This window comes from Alternaria metachromatica, assembly GCF_023757995.1.
Source record: "Alternaria metachromatica strain BMP 0045 chromosome Unknown scaffold_25, whole genome shotgun sequence".
Classification (NCBI taxonomy): domain Eukaryota; kingdom Fungi; phylum Ascomycota; class Dothideomycetes; order Pleosporales; family Pleosporaceae; genus Alternaria; species Alternaria metachromatica.
This window is the reverse complement of record NW_026055516.1, coordinates 282089-305082: the sequence shown is the minus strand read 5'-3', so window position 1 is coordinate 305082 and position 22994 is coordinate 282089. Positions and strand designations below refer to the sequence as shown.

The 22994-nt window shown below is 53.4% G+C and overlaps 7 protein-coding genes across 7 annotated transcripts; 5 read left to right on the top strand and 2 right to left on the bottom strand.

Annotated features, from left to right (window-relative positions):
- Positions 1-1475: 1475 nt before the first annotated feature.
- J4E83_008586 (uncharacterized protein) lies at positions 1476-3164 on the top strand (the record flags this gene model as incomplete). Its single annotated transcript, XM_049335482.1, has 3 exons — positions 1476-1841; positions 1888-2764; positions 2824-3164. The coding sequence occupies 3 exons, from the start codon at positions 1476-1478 to the stop codon at positions 3162-3164; spliced, it is 1584 nt and encodes a 527-aa protein (XP_049185489.1).
- A 597-nt stretch (positions 3165-3761) lies between these two features.
- On the top strand, positions 3762-6085 carry J4E83_008585 (uncharacterized protein; the record flags this gene model as incomplete). The annotated part of the gene is made up of 2 exons (XM_049335481.1): positions 3762-4393; positions 4501-6085. The coding sequence occupies 2 exons, from the start codon at positions 3762-3764 to the stop codon at positions 6083-6085; spliced, it is 2217 nt and encodes a 738-aa protein (XP_049185488.1).
- A 582-nt stretch (positions 6086-6667) lies between these two features.
- J4E83_008584 (uncharacterized protein) lies at positions 6668-10708 on the top strand (the record flags this gene model as incomplete). Its single annotated transcript, XM_049335480.1, has 1 exon — positions 6668-10708. One exon carries the CDS (start codon positions 6668-6670, stop codon positions 10706-10708), a length of 4041 nt encoding a protein of 1346 aa, XP_049185487.1.
- Positions 10709-11837: 1129 nt separating this feature from the next.
- J4E83_008583 (uncharacterized protein) lies at positions 11838-14561 on the top strand (the record flags this gene model as incomplete). Its single annotated transcript, XM_049335479.1, has 4 exons — positions 11838-12258; positions 12616-13327; positions 13526-13628; positions 13686-14561. 4 exons carry the CDS (start codon positions 11838-11840, stop codon positions 14559-14561), a joined length of 2112 nt encoding a protein of 703 aa, XP_049185486.1.
- Positions 14562-14855: 294 nt separating this feature from the next.
- On the bottom strand, positions 14856-15771 carry J4E83_008582 (uncharacterized protein; the record flags this gene model as incomplete). Its single annotated transcript, XM_049335478.1, has 2 exons — positions 14856-15634; positions 15765-15771. The coding sequence occupies 2 exons, from the start codon at positions 15769-15771 to the stop codon at positions 14856-14858; spliced, it is 786 nt and encodes a 261-aa protein (XP_049185485.1).
- A 698-nt stretch (positions 15772-16469) lies between these two features.
- On the bottom strand, positions 16470-18500 carry J4E83_008581 (uncharacterized protein; the record flags this gene model as incomplete). The annotated part of the gene is made up of 2 exons (XM_049335477.1): positions 16470-18202; positions 18251-18500. The coding sequence occupies 2 exons, from the start codon at positions 18498-18500 to the stop codon at positions 16470-16472; spliced, it is 1983 nt and encodes a 660-aa protein (XP_049185484.1).
- Positions 18501-18926: 426 nt separating this feature from the next.
- Positions 18927-22664, top strand: J4E83_008580 (uncharacterized protein; the record flags this gene model as incomplete). Its single annotated transcript, XM_049335476.1, has 1 exon — positions 18927-22664. The coding sequence occupies one exon, from the start codon at positions 18927-18929 to the stop codon at positions 22662-22664; it is 3738 nt and encodes a 1245-aa protein (XP_049185483.1).
- Positions 22665-22994: the final 330 nt, after the last annotated feature.

The following is a 22994-nucleotide window of genomic DNA, read 5'->3' as shown; positions in this document are numbered from 1 at the left end:
TGGGAAATGTGTAGATTATGCTCGAATATTGTATTCAGAGCCCTGTAACGTGCAAGAATCACTGTGGTTTGATCAGTCGCCGCTATCATATCGGGAATGCGCCCTGAAAAGGTCCACCACCCCAAACTTTCGGCAACATACAGTTTTTGCTCATTCCCCACCAATGTAGGTTGTGACCTAATTGATCGGGTTTGTTTTGGATGAATTCCCCGAATTTCAATACGTCTGCATTTGCAACGCATCTGTTGACGACCCCATGGTGATCCTCATTTGGGATGTAGTAACTTTGGACTGGCCAACCTTGGCCGTCGCACCAAGTCGATATATCCTTTTGAGAAGTTGCTCCACACCGATGGGTATTGTCAACGATCTGGTCCCGCTCCCACGGACCGAGCAGAATTATATGAAAAGATGCGCTGGAGTCGAAACCTGCGGCGGGAGTCATGTCCTTGATTTGAAGGATAGCCATATAGCTGTTAGGCTCTTCGACCCTCGTCAGCCTTCGGAATGATCCGTATGGAGCCGTAAGCGCGTCAGGATTGGTAATTTCAGGCATGATTGTTGCAGTAACTGATTTTTGTTGATTGCTTGGAAGTGCCGTGGTGTACATCTACGGCCAGCACTTCTTATATACTCTGCACTCCATCTCTGACTCAAAATAATGAGCCATAGATGAGTAGATGGTGAATCAACACGGTGTGAGGACTCATTGCGATACCCACATGTCCACGGGTATCACCCGTTTGTGAGTCGCATTGTGGGCACCAGAGCTGAGGTTCCCGCGGTGTTTCTATCCATGTATTTACAAATTTTCGAGTCAGAAGTTTTGGTTATGTTGGATCAGCATGTTGGTGCGTCCGTGAAGCCCTTGCGAGAACCATATCGAGTAATAGATAGCAGGGGCACTGTCGCGCACTGACCTTGAGGCGTGTGTGCCGTCAAAGCGACCCGGCCAGGTCAAACAATGAGTCGAGTAATTCATGACGGCGGCTTGCTTTGAAACAGGTGCTCGAGCATGACTATGAGGATCTCATGAGTGTGATGCACCCGCGAGAGGCGGAGATGTGGGAAGTGGTACTTGGGCGAAGAGTGAGTGGAAACGGCGGTGACGTAGACCAACACGAGCTTGTAGGATGGTCGAAAACATGACCTCCGTTCTGAATTGCGAAAGCGACAACTTCATCCTGTCCTCGAAAATGTTGAGAGCAACCGACAATGGCGTAGTGCTCTCTGCGCGCACTAGTTCCGCACTCCCCATCGCCTAATTCCGCGGCCCCAACAGCGGACCTTCTTCCCCGCAATAGCCGGCCTCACCCACATCAAGCCCGGGGAATCCGCCATGGTCGAGAAACGGTAGATATATAGAATGTCCGGCTCTTGCTAGTAAAAGGGCACTATCGCGTCGTGGTCCATCATCAACCTTTGTTCACCTTGTTGTTTTCGGCAAGCGCTCCAAGGAGCCACTAGCGAACACCATGATCTCCACTATCCTCCCGCTGCTATCATCGCAGTTTGCAGATCATCCAGTTCGCACGCTGTTCGTCTTGTTGATACTTGTTCCTATCTCTTACCTTGTCGGAAACGAATATGTGCGATATTCGCGGCGGATCAAGGGTTTTACGGGGCCGACGAACTGGCCTTTGGTTGGGAATATCCCGGATATCAAGTACAATGCGGCGGAGAAATACCAGGAATGGAGTAAGACGTTTGGCGCTGTGTACCAAATACAGCTTGGGAACGAGCCGGTGATTGTAGTGAACAGCGCCGAGGCTGCGAGGAAGATCTTCGGTGGGAATAGCCAGGCGCTGAGTTCGAGACCAGTTTTCTGGACGTTTCATAAGGCAAGCGGAGAGAGATGGGTGTGTTAACATGTCTGACTGATGGCAGGTACTTTCAAACACTGCGGGGACGACCATCGGAACTTCACCCTTCAACGATTCGCTCAAGCGGAGAAGAAAGGGCGCTGCTGCCGCACTGAACAAGCCTTCGATTGCGACATACATCGACCATCTAGATCTTGAAACGAAGGAGTTTGTAAAGGACGGATTCGAGTCAGGACAAGCCGGTACCGTTGGGGTAAACCCAATGCCCATGATCGAGCGCCTCTCTCTTTCTCTTGCGCTGACTCTCAACTGGGGAACGCGGATGAGCAGTCGTCACGACCCCATGTTCCATGAGATATGCGAGGTCGAAGCAGCCATCTCGAAGTTCCGTAGTACGACTGGAAACCTGCAAGATTACATTCCGCTGCTGAGACTCAACCCGTTCAGCTCTGGCACAAAGTCTGCGAAAGAGCACCGGCGCCGAAGGGATGTGTATTTGACCAAGTTGAACCGCGAACTGGACGAACGGATGGAGAAAGGCACCCACAAGACATGTATCCAGGCGAATATCATCCAGGACAAGGAAGCCGCGTTGAACAAGGAGGAGTTGACGTCCATCAGTCTGACAATGTTGTCTGGCGGTCTAGACACAATTACGACCCTTGTGCAGTGGAGTGTCGCGTTGCTGGCTCAGAGACCTGACATTCAAGAAAAGGCCATCAGGGAGATCCGGAAGTTCTACTCGGCGGACGAGCCGCTGGCGGATGCGTATGACGACCAGAAGTGCGGATATATTGTCGCACTGGTCAGAGAGTGTCTGCGCTACTATACCGTACTACGTCTTGCGCTGCCCCGTGCGACAATCAAGGATGTAATGTACGAGGGCAAGCTCATCCCAGCTGGTAGTACGATATATCTGAACGCATGGGCGTGCAACATGGGTAAGCCATTCTCAGTCTTTATCATTCACACCAGCAACAGCGATACTGACCACACACAGATCCCGAAGTCTGGAGCGACCCAGACGAGTTCCGCCCAGAGCGCTGGCTCGAGCAGCCGGATGCACCTTTGCACACATACGGGCTGGGTTACAGGATGTGCGCAGGCTCATTGTTGGCCAATCGCGAGCTGTATCTCGTTTTCCTGCGCATGCTGAACAGCTTTGAGCTTGTATCGGAGTCGGAGGTGGACGTGCACCCTGTCCGGGGCAGCTCAGACCCTACCAGTCTGGTGACTATGTGCCGGCCTTATCAGATTCTTTTCAAGCCGCGGAATGAGCAGGTACTGCGTGAGGCTCTGAAGGCGGCAGATGAGCGATTGGCTGAGCATGAGAAGATTTGAATAGTAGATGGATAGATTGGTCCGGCGTGGGCGTATTGATTAATTGAAATGGCTTTTGGCGTCCGCAAAGCTCCACAGCTGTGTTGCGAACCGGCGTGACGATCGTATGCAGCACGTGAATACGGACAGTCGAAGAAGCGATGATGTGGCAGCTCACGCGTGACTTTGGGACGAGATGGCAGTTGCGAGGGAAGCAGGAGAGGGTTCGCAGTAGCGTAGACGGCACGTGGCGGCAGCTGCAAGCGAGCGGGATGATGCGTTGCAGGGATGTGCTTTCCGAGAGGACAATGAATCGAGGTTATCGCAACTCCAGCATGTCCTCTTCCATTGCCTCCGACACGCCTTTGAAGGGGCCTTACTCAACCCGTTATGTTGTTTTCATGATTTCAGGATTCGCGCATCCGTTTCTCTCGACTTTGGACCCTCCGTATTGCCCCCATAGCTGAGGTCAGCAACCCGTCGCATGCTCCCACAGCTTCCGCCGCCCGCACGTATAATCGCACGCGACATTTACTCCGACATCGCCATGGATGAATGCTAGCGGAGAGACAAGCTTTGTGAAACGCGTGATTACAGCGAAGCTCCATTGGCGGCGCCATGTATCGAAAGACGACGCTCCCAGGCGATGAAGAGCTGGGCAAGAAAGACGATGACCACCGATACAAACCCGCGCGACAGTCTAGCTGGTCAATGTGGAATCACACATTCCGCTGGCGACGGAGAAGAATACTACTCGCGATAGTAGCCTTATGCCTCTTGTACTACACCTTCCACGGCAGCTCGGACGACCTCGAAGAACCGGTCGAACAGCGATATCGCGGACGGCCCATCTCATCGACGTATCAGAAGCCGGGCGCGAGCGGCAACGACGACGAACCCACGGGTGCGCCCCCGGGCATACAAAAACCTCGACGCGGGGATCCAATCCCGCATACATACGATGGGCAGATACGCTTCTTCCGTCTCGCTAGCTCGCTGCGCTCGTCTGCTTCGGCAACGGGTGGCTACGAAAAGAAGAATAGGAATATACTGTTTGCCATGTCGAATCTGAAGAGCGTTTCGACGCTTTTGCCGATGGTGTGCGACATGTCGCAATGGAACAGGAACCACGTACACGCGACTTTCATGGGGAGGGAGGATATACCAATAGAGGATTTGCTAGAGATAAATGGGATAGACAAGGTTAAGTGTCCTGCCGTGTGGCATGATGCGCGGCCGGATTATACAGAGTATGTACACTCGCCCAAGCACCAAAGGAATGTCGTAGTGGCAAGCACATGTCTAGACCAAGTATATTATTTGAAAATAGCCAGGGCTAATCAAATTCTGGGTATAGGTACAGCACCGATGTACGCGCTGAGACGGCGGTGACAGGAGCCATGTCGCACATCAACAGCTTCTTGCATCCACAAGCAGTCGTTATCGACGACTCCATATCTGAAGATGCATTCTTCGTGCGAGGCATGCGAAGTAAAACTGGTGCGCTAAAAATGCCTCTTGTCGAAGTACCAAAGGATAGATTAGAGGACTTTGCCTGGGTCTCGCGACTTGACGCCGGCTCGCTCAAGCACTGGCACGATCCCACTGTAGACATTCTGATACAGGTCCCGTCGGGCTCATCCAGTGTTCTTCGGCTGCTAGAGTCGATCAAAGATGCTGATTACAGCGGTCTGACACTGCCCCGCATCACGATCGAGCTACCAGCCGAGCTCGATGTATCCGTTAAGGAGCACATTGAAAGCTTCAAATGGCCTCCAAAGAGTGACAACCCAACGACAGGAAGCGGTCTCAGCATCAGACGCCGCATCTCAACTCACCGCCATGATCAAGAGGAATCGGCGACACGTTTCTTGGAATTGTTCTACCCTGCAAGCATAGCCAATTCGCACGTGCTACTGCTCTCACCGCAGGCTCAGCTCTCGCCACAGTACTTCCACTTCGTCAAGTATGCGTTGTTGGAATACAAGTACTCTACTTACGGCGCAGAGGATAACGAAAAGCTCATGGGCATGAGCCTGGAGTTACCACCAATGCTCTTAGATGGCAAGACAAAGCTGGAGGCTCCTTCGACTAGCGACATGCACACGGATCGGTACAAGAAGTTATATCCTGATGCTAAAAGCGTGCCTTACATGTGGCAGGCTCCGAACAGCCATGCGGTGTTGTTGTTGGGGGACAAATGGGCAGAATTGCATTCATTCCTCAGCAACCGTGTTGTGAAACACCAGCAGTCGGCCAAGTCAGCATCTCGGGGAAAGTTGGTGTCCGAGACTCTTCCGGCATGGACAGAGTACATGCTCGAGTTCATGCGCGCGCGGGGTTATTCGCTGCTGTATCCCGCAACAATGGAAAATGCACTGGTCACCATCCATAACGAGTTGTATCACATCCCCGAGGAATTCTCCGCGACGCCATCCGAGGACGGGAAAGAAAGTCCAGCCGTACCAAAGGAGACAGATGCACCGTTTCTGCGCGCCGATGCACCACCCAAGCCACCTCAAAACCCCGAACCGCCAGTCATCCCAGGCTCAGTGCCCCTCCACCAAGCGCTGCCTTTCAAAGGCGACCTGCCCGAGATACCTCACCTACCCCACCTTCTCTATGACGGGAAACAGATTGCTCCTGCAAACATATCTAGCGTGGCGAAAAAATATGCCGACTTGTTCCGCACGGAAGTTGGAGGCTGTAAGATACCCAAAGGCAAGCATAAGAAGGTTGTTGCGGGTGAAGCTAGCGATTTGTTCTGCTTTGGAGACGAGGACGGTAGTGACTGGGTGGATGATGAGACTAGAGAAGTGGAGATGTTTGATGCGCCCATTGATGATGAGTTGGAGAAGTTGATTGAGGATGCGCTACCTATTGCGACGTCGACGAGGGAGAGGACGATCACGAGACCTACAGGGCAAAGTGTAGAAGGATGATATGTTCATCCCAAATGTATCAATGTATTGTGTATAATGTCACTTTCATTCGACAGACTCAGAGGTGTTATGTAATCATCTCGTGCTAGAGGCGCAGGGCCGTGGCTAGTGGCTCGGGTGGCGAGGAAGGCGCCAAGGTGGGGCGATGCCGTTTCGGTGATGACGCGGGCATGGATCTGATGGTCGGCCAAAATTTCCATGAGAGAGAAACTTCAACTGCGAGGCAACTCGACGGCCAGTTGATACCCCCGATTCACTGCATCGTCCCTTCCACTTGTCTTCTGGCGTTGAGCAGTCTGGTCTTTCTTTCTTTTTTATCTGTTTAATACCCCGTAGACTTGCACGCGCCACGCTCCTTCCCACGACATGCTCTCACGAGCGTTAGGGCGGAACATCCGCAGAAATGCCTACACGACGCCCTCGACGCTGTCGCAGCAATTGACGCTGCCATGGCTCTGCCCAGCGCTCTCCCGCAAGACCTCACACACACCACATGATGCGAGCCAACGGCAACGGCAGCGGCAACGGCCGACTTCACTGTCGTCACGGCACGAGACACGCTCCCTCGCCACGTCTGCGCAGATGCAACCCCCACCGCCCTCGGCCCTCCCCTTCGACCCGTTTGCGCTGTCGCTGGGTCGCCAGTTCCAATCGCCTGAGCTGTCGCGGCTCCAGCCATGGGACGCTACGAACCCTCTTGTCGTGCGTGACACGTTAGCGGCATCCCCACCGATGCGTTCTGTCTACGGCCTCGGTGCCGACCCCATCGAGCTACACCAGAACCTCTACGCCTGTCTGCGGGTTGGCCGTCTGGACCGGGCTGCCAGCATCATCGCCCGCCTCGCCTCCGTCTTCAATCCCGAAGCTGCAGAGCTCTTGGATGCCAACAATGTCTATCTGCAGACGCTGCTCGAGAGCAACCAGATGGACCCAAGTGCCGAGGGCATGCAGAAAGTCCAAGACTGGTACAAGAACAACATGGTCGCAAAGGGCATCCAGCCCAATGCGCAGACTTTTGTTACCCTAATCCGGGCGGCTATGAGCTTCCTAGAAGAGGGCGCGCAGGAAAACGCAGTACGGGAATACATTGCAACCGCACGCAGACACGGCGACCATGTTCTCGACCAGATCAACGCCTCCCCCGAATTCTCAGACGAGGAGTGGGACTTATTGATCCGCCTGCAACCGGAGTCCTTCAATGAACCCCCCTCGGTCGAAGAGGTCCAGGATCTCCACGTCGCCACTCCCTCCGGTCGCAAGAACCTCATAGACCACGGCCTGGTGTCCAATCCAGCACAGCCCATCAAGCCCGTGAGGCAGAAGGGCATGGGTCTCGACTCGCTGAAGCAAGCCCTCACCATGTTCGACGACGGGTCAAGCGTTCCCTACCCCCATGATATGCCTGGGACCCAAGAAGACAAGGACAGGGCCTACGCATACGCACGACAACTGAAGATAGAACAGGATGGAGTAGAAGCTGCTGTTGAGAGATGGAAACAAGAAGATGAGAAGATGCAAGAAATTGGTATCTATGGCGTTATGAACTCCAAGCCCATACAGGCCATCATGTACGGCTGGTACTTGGCCCTCGTACCGCTGTTCAAGCAGCGCATTGCAAACGTCAAGGACACCTTGTCCGATCCCGAAAAGGTCAAGACGCGTGATGAAGCCCTTTCCTACGGTGTTTGGCTGGAGAGATGCAGGCCTGAAAAGTTGGCCGCAATCACGGTTGCTCGCGCTACTCAGGCTGCAGTAAAGGGCAAAGACGAAGACAACTCCGCCTACAAAGTCGCCGCTCTGTCTGTTTCCATCGGTACTGACGTCCAAGACTACCTCAACGCCGAGTCACAAACGAGACGTGATGCTTTCCTCCGCAAGCAGCGCAAGCAGACCAGGATGAATTTGGTTGAGAAACTTTCCAAAGAGACTAAAGATACCGAAGGGGCTTCTTCTACACCAGCACCTCCGAAAATGAGCTATCAAATCGAAAAGGCCGACATACCACTATCCGTACGAACCCGGATTGGGGCTCTCTGTCTAGAGCTTTTGCTTCAAAGCGCAACCCTCACTGTGACCGCAAACGACCCCAGAACTGGCAAGACGCTGTCCCGTAATATGGCCGCCTTCCATCATGCAGTCGGATATCATCAAGGCAAAAAGCTCGGCTTACTCGTGCCTCACCATGAGCTTGTTACCAAGTTACGAACCGATTCTGTGCATGCCATCCATTCAGTCAGGCTACCAATGGTAGTAGAACCCAAACCATGGTCCAGTTTTGAAGATGGGGGGTACTACACCATCCCGCAGAAGGTCGTGCGCCAAAAGGCGGGTGATAGCGCACAGCGTGCTTATGCCAAGTCAGCCATCGAAAACGGTGACATGAACAAAGTCATGGCTGGTCTGGACGTGCTCGGTCGTGTACCTTGGCAGATCAATACTCCTGTCTTCGAGGTCATGGCTCAGGCGTGGAACTCTGGCGAGAGTATTGGGTCTCTTGTAGGAGAAGACTCTGTTACTAACCTCAAACGTCCCAAAGAACCTTCTGGAGATGCCACATTACAGGAACGGGCAAAGTGGGGCAGGGCTCTGAAGGAATATGAGAACAGCGTGGGTGGTCTGCATTCCCAGCGGTGTTTCCAAAACTTCCAGCTAGAGACGGCACGAGCATACGTGAACGAAAAGCAGATATTCTTCCCGCACAGCGTCGACTTCCGAGGTCGTGCCTATCCAATCCCGCCTATCCTCAATCACATCGGATCCGATATCTCGAGAGGACTCCTGAAGTTTGCGAATGGCAAAGAGCTCGGTACTGTCGGCTTACAGTGGCTCAAGATCCATCTTGCCAACCTTTACGGTTACGATAAGGCTAGTCTGCGAGAACGTGAACAGTTCACCATGGATAACCTGGAAGAGATCTACGACTCTGCGACAAATCCTCTGGGCGGCAGACGGTGGTGGACTCAGGCGGAAGACCCATGGCAATGCTTGTCTTGCTGCATGGAGCTGAAGAACGCTCATGATCTGCCTGATCCGACTCGTTTTGTTTCACAGTTACCTGTTCATCAAGATGGAACATGTAACGGACTCCAACATTACGCAGCGCTCGGTGGTGACTACGCCGGTGCTCGTCAGGTCAATCTTGAGCCTTCCGACAGACCACAGGATATTTACACTGGTGTTGCTGAACTTGTCAAAGAGATGGTCGCAAAAGACGCCGAGAAAGGTCTAGCACAAGCTTGTTTCATCAACGGTCACATCACACGCAAAGTTGTGAAGCGAACAGTCATGACCAATGTTTATGGAGTTACCTTCATGGGTGCGAAGCAGCAGGTGCAAGACGAGCTACGCAACTTGTTCCCTAACTTCGAGCCTACAAAACAGGTTTCTTCGCTCGGAAGCGTCGCGTTGTACATTGCCTACAAGATCTTTGACGCCTTGGGCAAAATCTTCAACGGTGCTCAAGAAATTCAATACTGGCTTGGCGAATGTGGCGAGCGCATAACGACATCAATCACTGCTGAGCAGATCAAACGGATCAAAGACCGCTTCGATGGCGCAGACCCTTCTGGAGCACTATACGATCCGAAATTTAAGGCGCCACAAAAGGTCTCTGCAGGTCAACTAAAGCAACTCAACAAGGCTATGGAGAGTTTTACGACTAGCATCATATGGACTACCCCGCTGAAGATGCCCATTGTGCAGCCCTACAGGAAAGATGGATTTCAAAAGATCAAGACCAAGATCCAAGACATCACAGTCGCCAAGAAGTCTCAGCAGGATGAAGTCGACAAACGCAAACAGCTTCAAGCGTTTCCGCCCAACTTCATCCACTCTCTCGATGCGAGCCACATGCTGCTCTCGGCATTGAAGGCCAGCGAGATGGGTCTTGACTTCGCCGCCGTACACGACAGTTTCTGGACACACGCTTCCGACATCCCCAATCTCAATGTTATCCTCCGCGATGCCTTTGTGCGAATGCACACCGAAGACATCGTCGACCGTCTCGCTGCAGAGTTTACTGCGCGTTATGCAGGTGCTATGTACCGTGCTACCCTTCATATCGGCGCGGACGTTAGTCGGAAGATTACCTTGTGGAGACATGAGCGCCGTCAAGCCAAGGGCATTCTTTCGAAAGCTAATGGCTCACGGCACGGAGATGCTTCATTCGAGGAAGTTGCGCTCGAGGCTAAGCGGCAAGAGCTTCTAAATAGCCAAGATCCCGAGAAGAGGAAGCAAGGTGAAGAGATGGTCACGCCCACCAGCATCTGGCTTGAGAACCAGGATCCTAAGGCGCTTCACTCGTACAGGCTCAGTCTTCTTGGGGAGACCAAAGATAAGAAGTCAGCCGACAGGGAAACACAGGTCAAGGACGAGGCCTTGGGCGAAGAAGAGGACGCCGTCACCACCACCGAATCCACTATGGACATTGTGGAAGAAGACGCCGAAGATCTTGCAAAAGACCCCCAAGGCGGTCGCTACGCGACAAAGAAGAAGTCCGCATCCCGTGTCGCATACGATCAGGGCACCATTCAAGTCTGGATCCCACTCAGCTTCCCACCTGTTCCGCAAAAGGGCGGCTGGGACGTATCTCGTCTCCGCGAATCGAAGTACTTCTTCTCATGACTAAGTCCAGCGCTTCGGGGCGACGCCGAACGTGACTTCTTCGCACCAGGACATTACATGCCCCTCGCTGCAACGGAACAGATCCGCAACATTGTTTCCAAACAGAGGATCGAATCGGTGGAGGAATGCGGTTGGCATGTCAAGATCAAACCCCTGACGTGGTGGAGGGCGAGCCAGCCTGGTAGCGGGACCAGGTTGGGCCGCATGAGGAAGGAGGGTGAGAAGAGAGGGAGGAAGAAGGCGCATGTCTGAACTGATGTTTCCGATCTCGCCTTGGATCTTTTTGTATGGAATATTTGCATCGCATGGTGTTTTTGGCATTTTTGGACATGGGGAAAATCTTTGTTGTATATACCTGCTGTACCAAGGGAAACGATACCCTATTTATGTATTATGAGCATGATGAGCACCACGCTTACGAAGCCCATCTTATCAAATACCTACGTCATTGATATACACTTCTACATCTGCGCGGTGCCAACGTGTCTCAGAAGTTAGAAGCAGCTGAAGCCATCCGTTTCTTAGGACCTAGGAAGGCTCATAATCGGCACGTGATGTGTGGTGGTGTGCAGGCGCGCTCTGCCGAGCGCGGTTGCCGCCGCGAAATGACGAACGCGTTGTTGCGAGGGTAAACCGCCCCCACACCCGATAACTTCATCTTGTATCCGTCTCAGCCTTATCTCTTCTGCCTGTATGCCTTTTTTGCGCCAACCCCAGTACGTATGGCCACTCGCCTGAAGTAGCTACCACGTCACGTCTTTCATGCGTGGCTGACACGGGTTGCCCGAAGTCAAGCCACTTGATGGGTAGGTGGGGTGGTACAAGAGCTGACTTCTGTACTCATACGCTCACCGGTTTACAATGAGGCTCGTTATCCGTACCATCCTACTGGATATCTTGTTATTGACAGGCAATCACTTTCAGAGTTATAGGGTGGCGTTGCCGCCTAGCAACCGTACTGGGTAATCAATGCGATACGCTCCCGCCATGTCGTCTCTACGGTGAGTCTCGTCACCAGGAACAAACCGCAGTCTGGGTCAAAGGCGCACTGTGTCGTTTCGATAAAGACGACATGCACCCGCCATGTGAACCTCACATCGATCCCGGCCTTGCGTGCCTTCCAGTCGATATGACCAACTTCACGGAATGTGAAGCGCGCTTCACAGCCGACAACGACGCCGGAAAGTTACTACGCAGCTTATGGGGATGGAACGGCACCATCGTTGGAATTGTATACAATAACATGACCCAGATATCAAGAGAAGGATGTATACAAGTGTGCGGCTCAGAACCGGATATATACGCGTGGAGAGATATCTCCGGAGTAATAACCACCTGGGTACTGCCAACGATTGGTATACTTCTGCAAGCGCCCTTCGAGAGCAACGCAGCTCGTCGAACATTGCTGGCCATTACGCGATGGGTGGGCTCGCCTATCGCATCGCTGTCCTACGTACTTTGGAACATCAAGGTGTCCGCCAAAGCTGCGTTGATGGTCGACATGGCTGTTAAGTACGACGACAAGACGCCCGAATACAAGGAGCTCGATTGTACGCCCGATTGTAAGATCAACTGTACAAGAGACTGCACGGCCAATTGTACGGCTCATTGTGCGAACCATCGCACGACCGACTTTGCCAGCATGCGAGACTCAATGTACCTCTTGCTGGTCCTGAACCAGTACACACTGAACTCAACAACCATGTCGAAGGATAATCATAAAGAGGCGGAGTGTTTGTTGCGCATTACGCTCTTCAGCAAAGATTTGATTTTAACAGAGACCAACAAGACGCTCCATCAAATGAGACGTGAACTGGCCCAAGAGGTGCGTGAAACGAGACGAAGAGGCACTGTACCAGGTAATCGCTCTTATCCGATAGAGTTACACGCGCTTACTAGTGTCATAGTCTTCATTTCCATCTTGTGGTTCTTGTTTGCATTCGCACTTTCCATACAAGATGCTTTTAGCGAACTAGGAGCCAACACCACTGCTCACGACCTGGCGTTGGGCTGTCTGCTGGCCTGGTTTCCGGTTCTCATCTTGGGCTCTATCGTAGACCGCAACCCAATTGCAGCAGAAGCAATTCGCAAGAAACTGAATACCTTGGTCGACCACGTTCGCCATTCTTTAGACAATGAGCCAAATCGCAGCGAGTACCTTAAACTCTTTCAAGGCGAGCCAAACTACCATGACTTGGAAGTCAAGATCGGGAGTGTAGCAAAGAAAGCACAGGTCATGGACGACTTTTTCGAAAACTTTGCAGGTCAAGCGCGCGTGAGGTGGCATTACGGTGCCGCGCATGCCATTTTGTGTGACATCGAGGATTGCTATATTCAAAAGAAGGGCCGTGACTGGCTGGCAAACGAACACGAAGCAAGAGCCTATCTGGTATTGGGTACCGTCAACGACGAGGGTTTGGTTTGGTTCGATTTCCGAGAGTTCTGGCAAATCTTCAGTGCTGTCATCATCGTCGGTGGAAGTTGCGGAGGCGCATTTATCTTGAGCTACTTCACGCCCACTATCGGCCTCGGTTGTCGTAGCGGAGGGTACACCATATTCTTCACCGTCGCAACGGGCCTGCTTATCGTCGAAATGGCCGTCTGGATGTACTTTTCGCCGTATGAGATTACTCCGCGTTGGCTAAAGCGCCTTAAAAGACACCTGCATAGACATGGCATTTTCAATCATTGGGCGAAGTACGGACAGCCGATATGGGAGAGACTAGGACGAGGCTTCTCCAATGTGTGTGAAACCATGGGAGACTTGCTAGTTCGTTGTATAGTCTTTATTTGTCTCAAATGGCCATGGGGACGCAGGGAAGGTAGGAGAGCGAGAGTCGAAAAATCCCTAGAGAAGACGCAGGCAAAGTGGGACCTCGTCTTCTTCCGGCCCATAGAGTTATTCAACACCATATGGCTAGTAAGTTACCCCTGCATTCTCTGAGGACGAACCACATTACTGACTACTTGCTCACAGATGTATATCGTTATGGCGCAAGTTACTGGGCTGTACAGAACCTGTGACTGCATAACCAGTAATTGGGCGGGCGGTGGCGGCTACCTTGATTTCAGTCAACAATTCACGTCGAACAGCTATGGGATCGCCTTGACCTGGAAATCGGGTACCTCATTAACCGCATTAGTCATGGGTCTGTCTATGTTCTACATCACGGTAGAATGGTGTCAGCAGTCTCATCTCTCAACCGAAGACTACCAAGACGCCATGCAAGGTTTACGAATGACCCGCGAATATCGATTGTGGACAATGCACGCTCGCCGCATATCCCGTGCCACATTGACTCAGCTAGGGAAACTCGCTTTCGCTATCGGTAAAATGATCAACATGATCGGTCCAGATGAAAAGCCACGAAAAACGCTTATGTGGACAGGTAATTCCACAAGCGATCCAGTCCTCAATCGCGCAGATTCTGCGCGTGTAAGAAACGATAGCCACTCTACGCCTACGTTCGAGATGAGGGACTACAACGCTGGAACGCATAATGCTGTTCTCGGTACGACGGCCATTCCAAACTCCTCATCCCCGCCGGCAATCACAATCCGTGGAACACGCAGTGAAGGCGACGCCTCGGTCGATCCACTCGGCGCGCATAGTGGTCCGCGCATAAGTGACGACTCTTCGACACCTCTTGTCCCGAGAGCATCGCAAGAGCATCAGCAACATGATGTCGAAGACCAAATGAGCAGCGAGGAGCATAGCAACGAGGAGACTCCCTTCTTCGTGCAAGGAAGGATGCGCACCAGTACACAGACATGGCCAAATGCGCCAAATCCGGTGCAGAACCGACAAGGGTACCATCGCGCAAACTCAGATCCGGGGCTTTTGCACGAATGAAGAGATGTTGGAGACATTCGATTGGGAATCTAACCAGAGTCACCAAATCAGGAATATATGTAGACGAGACTGTCTTTACCCGAAGCCCTGGTGTCATACTGCAGGAAACATGTAGCGCGCCCGATGATGTATCTTTATCGCAAACAGGCATGAATTCGACCTACCGAATCAACGCACATCCTCTTGCTCTTCACCCCGCAGCGGGTATTTCTCAATCAATTCCTTCATAATCCCATAAGATCTGTAAGCCATCAAGTCAGCAACAAGCCCCTTAATCACACGTTCGGCACCAACTTACTTCTCCCTGAATCTGCCTCCCCCATGACAAGCACTCGCATGCAAGTTCATATAAGCACAGTAAAGCCTGCCTCTATCCTCAAAGTCCTTCACCGGCTCACTCTTCCCCATGAGCTGTACATAGGTATTTGTGTATTCTTCCCGACCCAAAACGTTACTGGGATCTCCGCGCCATATGGCAATCTCCATCTCGTGGTGCGCGTAATATGCGCAGGCGTCAAAGGCGTAGATTTCTCCCGTCGCGGTGTCAGTACCGATATTGCCATCCCAGAGGTCGCCGTGTATCAACGAAGGCTTGATAACGCGGCCGTCCTCTGTGAGGGGATCTAGGAGGGCTGGTACGACGTGCGAGATCAGGCGATCAGTACATTCCTGTAGATCTTTCCACGGCCCATTGATATCGCGGTTGAGTTCCATAGCGCCGTTAAGCAGCTGGATGAAGAAGTCTTTCCAACTGTCTTTCCAACTGTCTTTCCAGGCTGTTTGCTGGGGCAGGTTGCCTTGACAGGTGTTCATGTGGAACCCGAATTGGCCAGTCGGTGACTCGCTGGTGAGGTGGAGTGTTATGAGTTTTCTGCATAGTTGTTCTGGGTCGGGGGGTTGGCTGGTACCTACCTTCATGTCTAGGAAGGAGCAGAGGAAGAAGTAGGAGGCGGGGTTTGATACGTTGAGTTGGCCGTATGCGTGGGGCTCAGGGACGAAGGTGGGTGCGGCTTTGTAGAGGGCACACATTGAGTTGTATTCGCCTTTGAGCATGGCTTTGCCTTGGTCGCCATCTGCGCACTTTATGAGCGTTAGCTGGATTGCTACCAGAGTACCTTGTTGTCGACAGGAGGCTGTAAGTACCTTCAGGAAATACGACTCTGGTTCACCGTCTACGCGTATGGTGTCTATCTTTGCGGTGACTGTCCATTCTGATGCGCCGTGTCGGTTGCAGCTGTGGACTTGAGTACCAAGAGGCAGTTCTGCTCTACAATTAATAGCTACCTGAGTATATTACGCAGTGAGATGTATGATACATACTGTCTATGACGACCTGATCGAGTGGGAAATCGCTTTGGATGGGTCTACTACAGCTTGTTTCCGGAGTCACCAAAGGAACTTTGCCTAGTGACTCCGTGGGCGGCTGCCACTGCTCTACTACTTCTGGTGTGGTAGACATGATCAATCCAAGTAGTTTTGCCTGCTAATCCTTTGAGAATACCGAGTTGTGCTTGGGAATTCCTACATGTTTCTATGCTACAACGGTCCGTGAAGGCTGACACTGAGTGTTCGCGCCTATGACCCATGACTACGTCGTCGTGATTGGAATTCATTCACAACAACAGGGGCGCCCTTGAAGGTTTCAGGTATGTATCTTGTGGTTGAATGAGTCATGTGCATAGACTTGTTGTCGGCTCGCGCTTTGTTCAGCATGGGCTGTACTACATTGAATACTGCAGTCACCGAGCTAGCGATAGTTTACATAGTCAAATAACGACCTGGGTATCTCCCATACGAATAGAAACAACGCGTATACCCTGTCCCAGAAAATGCTTTTGGAGATGCAAACCGTCCATCACGCCCAAATACGCCATGCTATGCCATCTGCTACGAAGCGAAAACACTTCACTAGAAAGTGTAGTTGTTATTACCACCATACTCCATCCCAGCATCATCGCCCAGATGATCAACATGCATAAATTCGTCGATGGAAAAAGGGTCTGCCATATTACCGCCACCCATATTAATATCCATCCCATCGTGCGCCTGCTGTTGTTGACCCATAGGCTGGCTCGGAGGTTCCAGACCCTCGACAACGCGTGTCCCCTTGGGTACGGAGGCTCCAAAGGCACCGATACGGTCAGGTTGCGCCACACTGGCTCCTTTGCCCTTGCCTGTTGCATCGCCACGCGAGTTCATCCAGATACCGTTTCCGCCCTCGCCGTTCTTGACTGCTTTGGCAAAGGGCTCTTGGAAGACGAGACTGGTCTCGTACCAACGGCCTTTGATGTCGTCGATGTCGATCTTGTAGGCTGGCTGGATGAGCTTCCACCAGGCTGCGGTGCGTGTGAGGGGGACAAGCATGCGGTTTCGCCATACCATGTCGTGAACCATGCGCGAGGGAATGTTGTTGTTCTGTTGAGGTGGCTTGGGGGGAAGGTTTGCGTCTGGAGCATCCAACGTGGCGTAGCTATAGACATCGCCTATAGCAATGACTTTGGTGGTGGGCGGGTTGACAAGGACTTGCTCGATGATGTCGGTTACGACCATGAGATCGGTCCCCGTGGCGCCTATGCGCAGACGGACAGCCTCGCCTCTCCAGATCTTCTCGGCGCCCAGATACATGCCGTTATACTGTCGCACTTCGTTTCCCTTGTCGTCCTTGTTCGTCTTGAGGCACTGGAAGAGTGTATACGTGGTATCGATGGCTTTTGCAGCTAATATAGACGCGTCGACAGACGCTATGCCCTCACCTCCCTGTCCGCTAATGAGTGCTCTCCAATCCGTGTTGTGATATTCGAATTGAGGGTTCTGCTGTAGGAAGGGAAACGTGCAGCTGGGTGCAGACCAGGCGAGCCAAGGCTTGACGTGGTCATCGGTCTGCACGAGTTCTTGTGGAGGCGATTCAAAAGGATGCGATAGAGGCTGAATCAGGTATGCCCTGCTCATAGGCACCTCTTTGGTAGCCCATCTTCGCACCACCAGCCCGAGACCCCAGGCTGATGTCTTGGGGCGGAAGAACCACACCACCTCGCCGCTCCGGCAGAGGAATTTGTTGTATGACAAGTCGGCTTGTTGTTCGATGGATCGTGGCTGGGGGAGAGGTGTTGACTGCAATGTCGGGGGAGCTCTGATCTGTGCAGCGGCGGGTGTGGGGGCAGGCCTGGGACCGGCAACGGGCGTCGAGGGCTTGACGATGGGACTCGGGATAGGCGCACCGGTCGATGATCTTCGGGCAGGGATTTGCACTATGGGGTTGCGCCCTGTGACGTTTGTGTTTGGTATAGCGCCACTGGAGCTGTTTTCGCGCTTGATGGGTGCAGGCTGTTCTTGCTTGACTTCGACCTTGGCCTGGGGCTTCTCGACGTCTCCGGCGGGCGAACACATCTTGCACGTGCAGTTGGCCATGTCGCTGTTTTCGTCGGTGCACAGCCACAGGAGATGGGGGAAGAACTCGACGGGGCTCCTGAAGCGCTTCTTGGGGCCTTTGGGGTATCCATAGAGATAGGCGTCTTGTCTGTCGTGGCCGCCGCCCGAGTGGTTCTTGACTGTCTTCAGCTGGCCGTCTGCCTTGGTCTTGATGTGCTCGTATAGGACGTAGTTCTCGGGCAGCTCCCACAGAATGCATTGCTGCCACCGATCTGTCACATGTCAGTGCGCTGCAGCGCATGCGCCTCGCATAGCCATACCTTCGAACTGCTTCCCTCCGATCTCGCGCAGGAGCATGCCGCCCAGTTTCTTGCGCCAGTCCTGGTGCTTGGGGTCTTCCTTCTCGATGAGGCGGTAGAAGTCGCGCTGGCCCTGGTCGTTGGGCGACGTGTTGAGCTGTTCCTCGGTCGGCCCATTTCTGAGCGGCCGGCCTTTGAGGTTGACGATGTGCTGCCCATCCGACTTGGAGGCGAAGATGGGGAAGAAGGGCGTCATGGGCTGTTGCGCCATGGTGGTCGAGGGTGTTGCGCCAGATGCGCGGGCGTGGGGACTTGATTCGCGAAATGTCGACGTGTGGAGGTCGCGGCGTTGGATAGACTTGATAGCTCGGAACGGTTCCGGAAGGAACGCCTGCAAGTCGCGCTAGGACGCGTCGGCCGCAATCGACGTATCGCCGCCGCGCCTGGCGATGCGGCGACGCTTCACTTCACTTCACCGTGAAGACGCCCAGTCGTCTTATCACGCTCCTTTGGGCACGCTGCGTCGTTTCATTTCATCCTCACCGTCACCGGCCTTGTCTAAGACTTTTCTTGCTGTGCTTTGTCTTTCTTTGCCCTGCGACAACAACCCTCTGTCAATTCCGTTGTACTATACACCCCTTGCCAATTTACAATCACTGCGCAAGACCTGCCTACAAGATACCCCACAGTTCTCGTCATGGCGGGACATTCGATCATCACCCTGGGTTCGCCCCAGCCGATCACCCCCAAGAAACGAGGTGGCATCTACGAAGACCTCCTGGCGCAGTTCGGATCCGAGAGCTCAGCCCAGTCGGCCACCAAGAGACGACGCATCTCTTCGCAGCAGGCGACCAAGCAAGACGAGACTAGCGACAACAAACGCAGCCTGCGCGCGCAACCAACGCCAAACTACGTCGCCTCCGACTCATCCGCAAACGAAGCCTCGCCATCCACGCCTGACCACAAGCCCAGGACCGTCGCCGACAAGTACCCTCGCGCCTCCACAAGACGAGCTGGCGCCAACGCGGGAACCAGCGAAGACGAGCTTGCCCCCTCAGCCCGCCCGAACCGCAAGACAAGCGCCAGAATCTCAGCTTACACTGAGGAACTGAAGATGGAGAAACGCAAGAAGGAGCGCCAACAATCTGGCGGGCTTCGTCGGAGCACCCGCGATAGGAAGAGCACTATCCTGGAGTCCGACACCATGCCTACCCCGTCACCACCCCGTCGGAAGTCAGCCCGGCCGCCGCCCAACCTCGACACCGCTCGTGCCCGTCTCCGCGACGACATCGCTAAGAAGACCAAGGCGAGAGCGAACAGCTTCCTCGTCGCCAACAAAGACCTCTTCCTCCCACTTCTGCCCAAGAACAACCAGGTCGCGAAGCTTGTCGCCCAGGGCGATGCTCAGCCCATCATCGAGTACGAAGAGCTCTCGGAGCAACCCAAAGGCGTCACCGCTGTCATGAAGCCATACCAACTGTCTGGTCTGTCGTACTTGGTTCATCTCTACAACAACGGGTTCTCCGGTATACTTGGCGACGAGATGGGTCTCGGAAAGACGCTACAGACATTATCGCTGTTCCAGTATCTTGAAGAGCTGGACGAGAAGAATGGTGTCACATCAGAAGAGCTTCGACCTTATCTCGTCATATGCCCCCTCAGTGTACTCAACTCGTGGGTCACCGAGGCCCAGAGATGGGTACCACAACTCAAGGTCATGCGCTTCCACGGCGCCGTCACCGAGCGAACCCGCTTGAAGCGCGTCATAGCTGGCATGGAGGACATGAAGGGCAACGAAACCTCGCGCGCCAAAGATCGGAAAGCCTCGCGCAAGGCTGGCCGAAAGGCGGCCAAGCTCACCTCCAACGACCGACAATCTGACACCTTCAAGATTGTTGTTACGACATACGAGACTTTCCAGGCTGAGCAATCATGGTTCAAGCACAGTTTCGCCTGGCGCTACGTCGTCTTGGATGAAGGGCACAAGATCAAGAGCAGTGTCACCCAGATCTCCACAGCCCTCAAGAGCATCAGTGCCGAGTATCGTCTCATCTTGACTGGAACACCACTTCAGAACAACTTGGTCGAGATGTGGTCGCTTCTGACATGGCTGTACCCCAACGTCTTCGACGACAAGACCGAGACACTTTTTAAGGAGTCTTTCGATCTGAGTAAGGGCAAAGCGAACAAGCAAACCATGACAGACGCCCGCCGCTTGCTCGAACTCATCATGTTGCGACGTATGAAGGACTCTCCCTCTGTCAACCTCGGCCTACCGCCCAAGGAGGAAATCCTGCTCTATGTACCCTTGACTCCTATGCAGAAGTTCTGGTACACCCGTCTTTTGACACGTATGGACGATGGAATGCTCGACGAGCTCTTTGCTGATGGCAAATCCAAGGAGAAGGCCGCCATCGAGCAGGACATCGAAGAGAACAAACTACTGGCGAAGATGGAGAAAGTAGACAAGGTGGTCAACTCCGGCGGTGCCGAGGCTGATTGGGAAGAAACCACCAAAATTCTGCAAGAAGCCGTTGCAAAGGAGCAGACCGACACCGACACCAACAAGGGAGCCTGGAAGAAGCTTATGAACCTCGTCATGCAGCTACGAAAGTGCTGCTCGCATCCGTACTTACTCCCCGGTGTCTCGCCCGATCCCTATTACCTCAGCGACCACATCATTCGCGCATCCGGAAAGTTCATCCTCTTGGAGAAGCTTCTCAAGCACACGGTATTCAACGAAGGCAAGAAGGTCCTTATCTTCTCTGGCTTCACTCGCACGCTCGACTATTGTGAAGATCTCCTGTCTCTCATTAGCAACCATGGAGAGCGCTTCAAGTCCCTTCGTCTGGACGGTAGCACAGCTCGGGCTCGCCGTAATCTGGATATCCGCCTCTTCAACCAGAAGGATTCCGACTACAAGGTCATGCTTCTCTCGACACGCGCCGGTGGCTTGGGTATCAACCTCACGAGCGCCCAGGATGTCATCTTCCTCGACGAAGACTGGAATCCGCAGATCACACTCCAGGCTGAGGCCCGAGCTCATCGCATTGGGCAGACCAAGAAGGTGACTATCTACAAGCTCTGTACTCAGGGTACTGTCGAAGAGCAAATGATGGGTCGTATTCGCAAGAAGCTTTACCTCTCGGCAAAGATCACCGAGTCGATGCAGAGCGTGCATGGCAAGCAGATGGCCGACACCAAGAAGGCAGGACGTCCGTCTCTGAGTGAAGACTTGCCACAGATGGATGCCACGCAGCTCAAGACGCTTGTACGGCGAGGCGCCCAGGCATTGTCGCATCCAGAAATTGATGTCAAAGAGATGGTGTCTTGGGATCTAGAGACTATGATGGCCAAGTGCCGCGATGCCCCTGCCGATTTGACCGATTCAGCGACGCACTCTGAGGTTGATGAGGACAAATGGCTCTCTACCATGGAGCGAGTGGAATGCGCCGTGTTCGAAGGCAAGCGTCATCAACGCCAGCTTGACACCAGCTGGAAGGCCAATACCTCGGCGGCGAACATTCTTCCAGACACCATCACTCGCGAAGATCGCCGCAAGGGAAAGAACACTACCGTCATGGTAGATGGCTTTGCTATTAATAAAGAATCCATGAATTGTGGTGATTGGGAAGCGGTGCCGACATTCGCAGGCAAAGATCCTCGCCTCGCTGAACCAGTCCGCGAGAAGCGCCGCGAAATCACCCATGAAGACCACTGTCTCGGCTGCTTCGAAGACGCAGATGCCGGACACCTGGTTGAATGCAAGAGTTGCCCCCGTGCTTATCATTACGACTGTCTCGATTCCCAGTACAAGGCAAAAGTGAAGGGCTTCGCCGGCTTCTACTGTTCCCAGCATAACTGCACTGATTGCGGCAAAACCACCAACGATGCCGGCGGTCTCATCTTCCGTTGCCGCTGGTGTCCCCAAGGCTTCTGCGAGGACTGTCTCGACTGGGACGAGACCGAGTTAATCGGCGACACCCTTCCGGAATTCGAGCTGATGGGCGAGCAGCACACAACCGGTGGCTTCTACATCAAATGTCCCACGTGCGTTGAGTCGGGCGAGGAGAGCGCGGAGCAGAAAAAGTGGGTCGCGAACATGGAGAAGCAGTACAAAGATCAGCATGACATCTGGTCGCAGGAGCGCGAAGAGGCGCAGCGTCAGCTGAACGAGATGGACGCTGATGATGAGGTTACGTCTCCGCCTGCTCTTACTGATACTTCGCTGCCTACGCCTGCGGTTGGCGGCTCTCGCGTCGGCACTCCCATGTCCATGGAGCCTGTTCAGAGTACCAAGAAGGGTGGCAAGAGAGCTGAGGCATTCGGTGAGTCGCGCGAAGAGAAGCGGGCGAGACTTGATGCTCAGACTTGGACTGTTGATGAGGACCCGCTGATGCAGGGTGTTAAGATGGCAAAGGGACGGAAGGTTTAGGCGACGCAGACTTTGGCTTGTTCAAAAGAGCGAATCCCTGAAAAAGACGGATCCCTTGAATTCGAAGATGGGAGCGATGGTTCTGGTTGTATCCCAGAGATGTGTTCTGGGCGTTTAGGAGCTTGTCCTGGCATGCATGGATATACCCCCCTTGATGTTCAACGCTTTCATGGTAGTCGTTGAGAACCAGTTGATACGTTTAGTCGTACTAGCGATGGTTGAAACGATTGAGCGAAGAGCGAATGAGCATAGTAGCGCACTAGCGCGGCATACAGCGATAATAATGAAGTCTTTGATCAATAGTCTTCTTGAGGTGGTGAATCAGTGCTC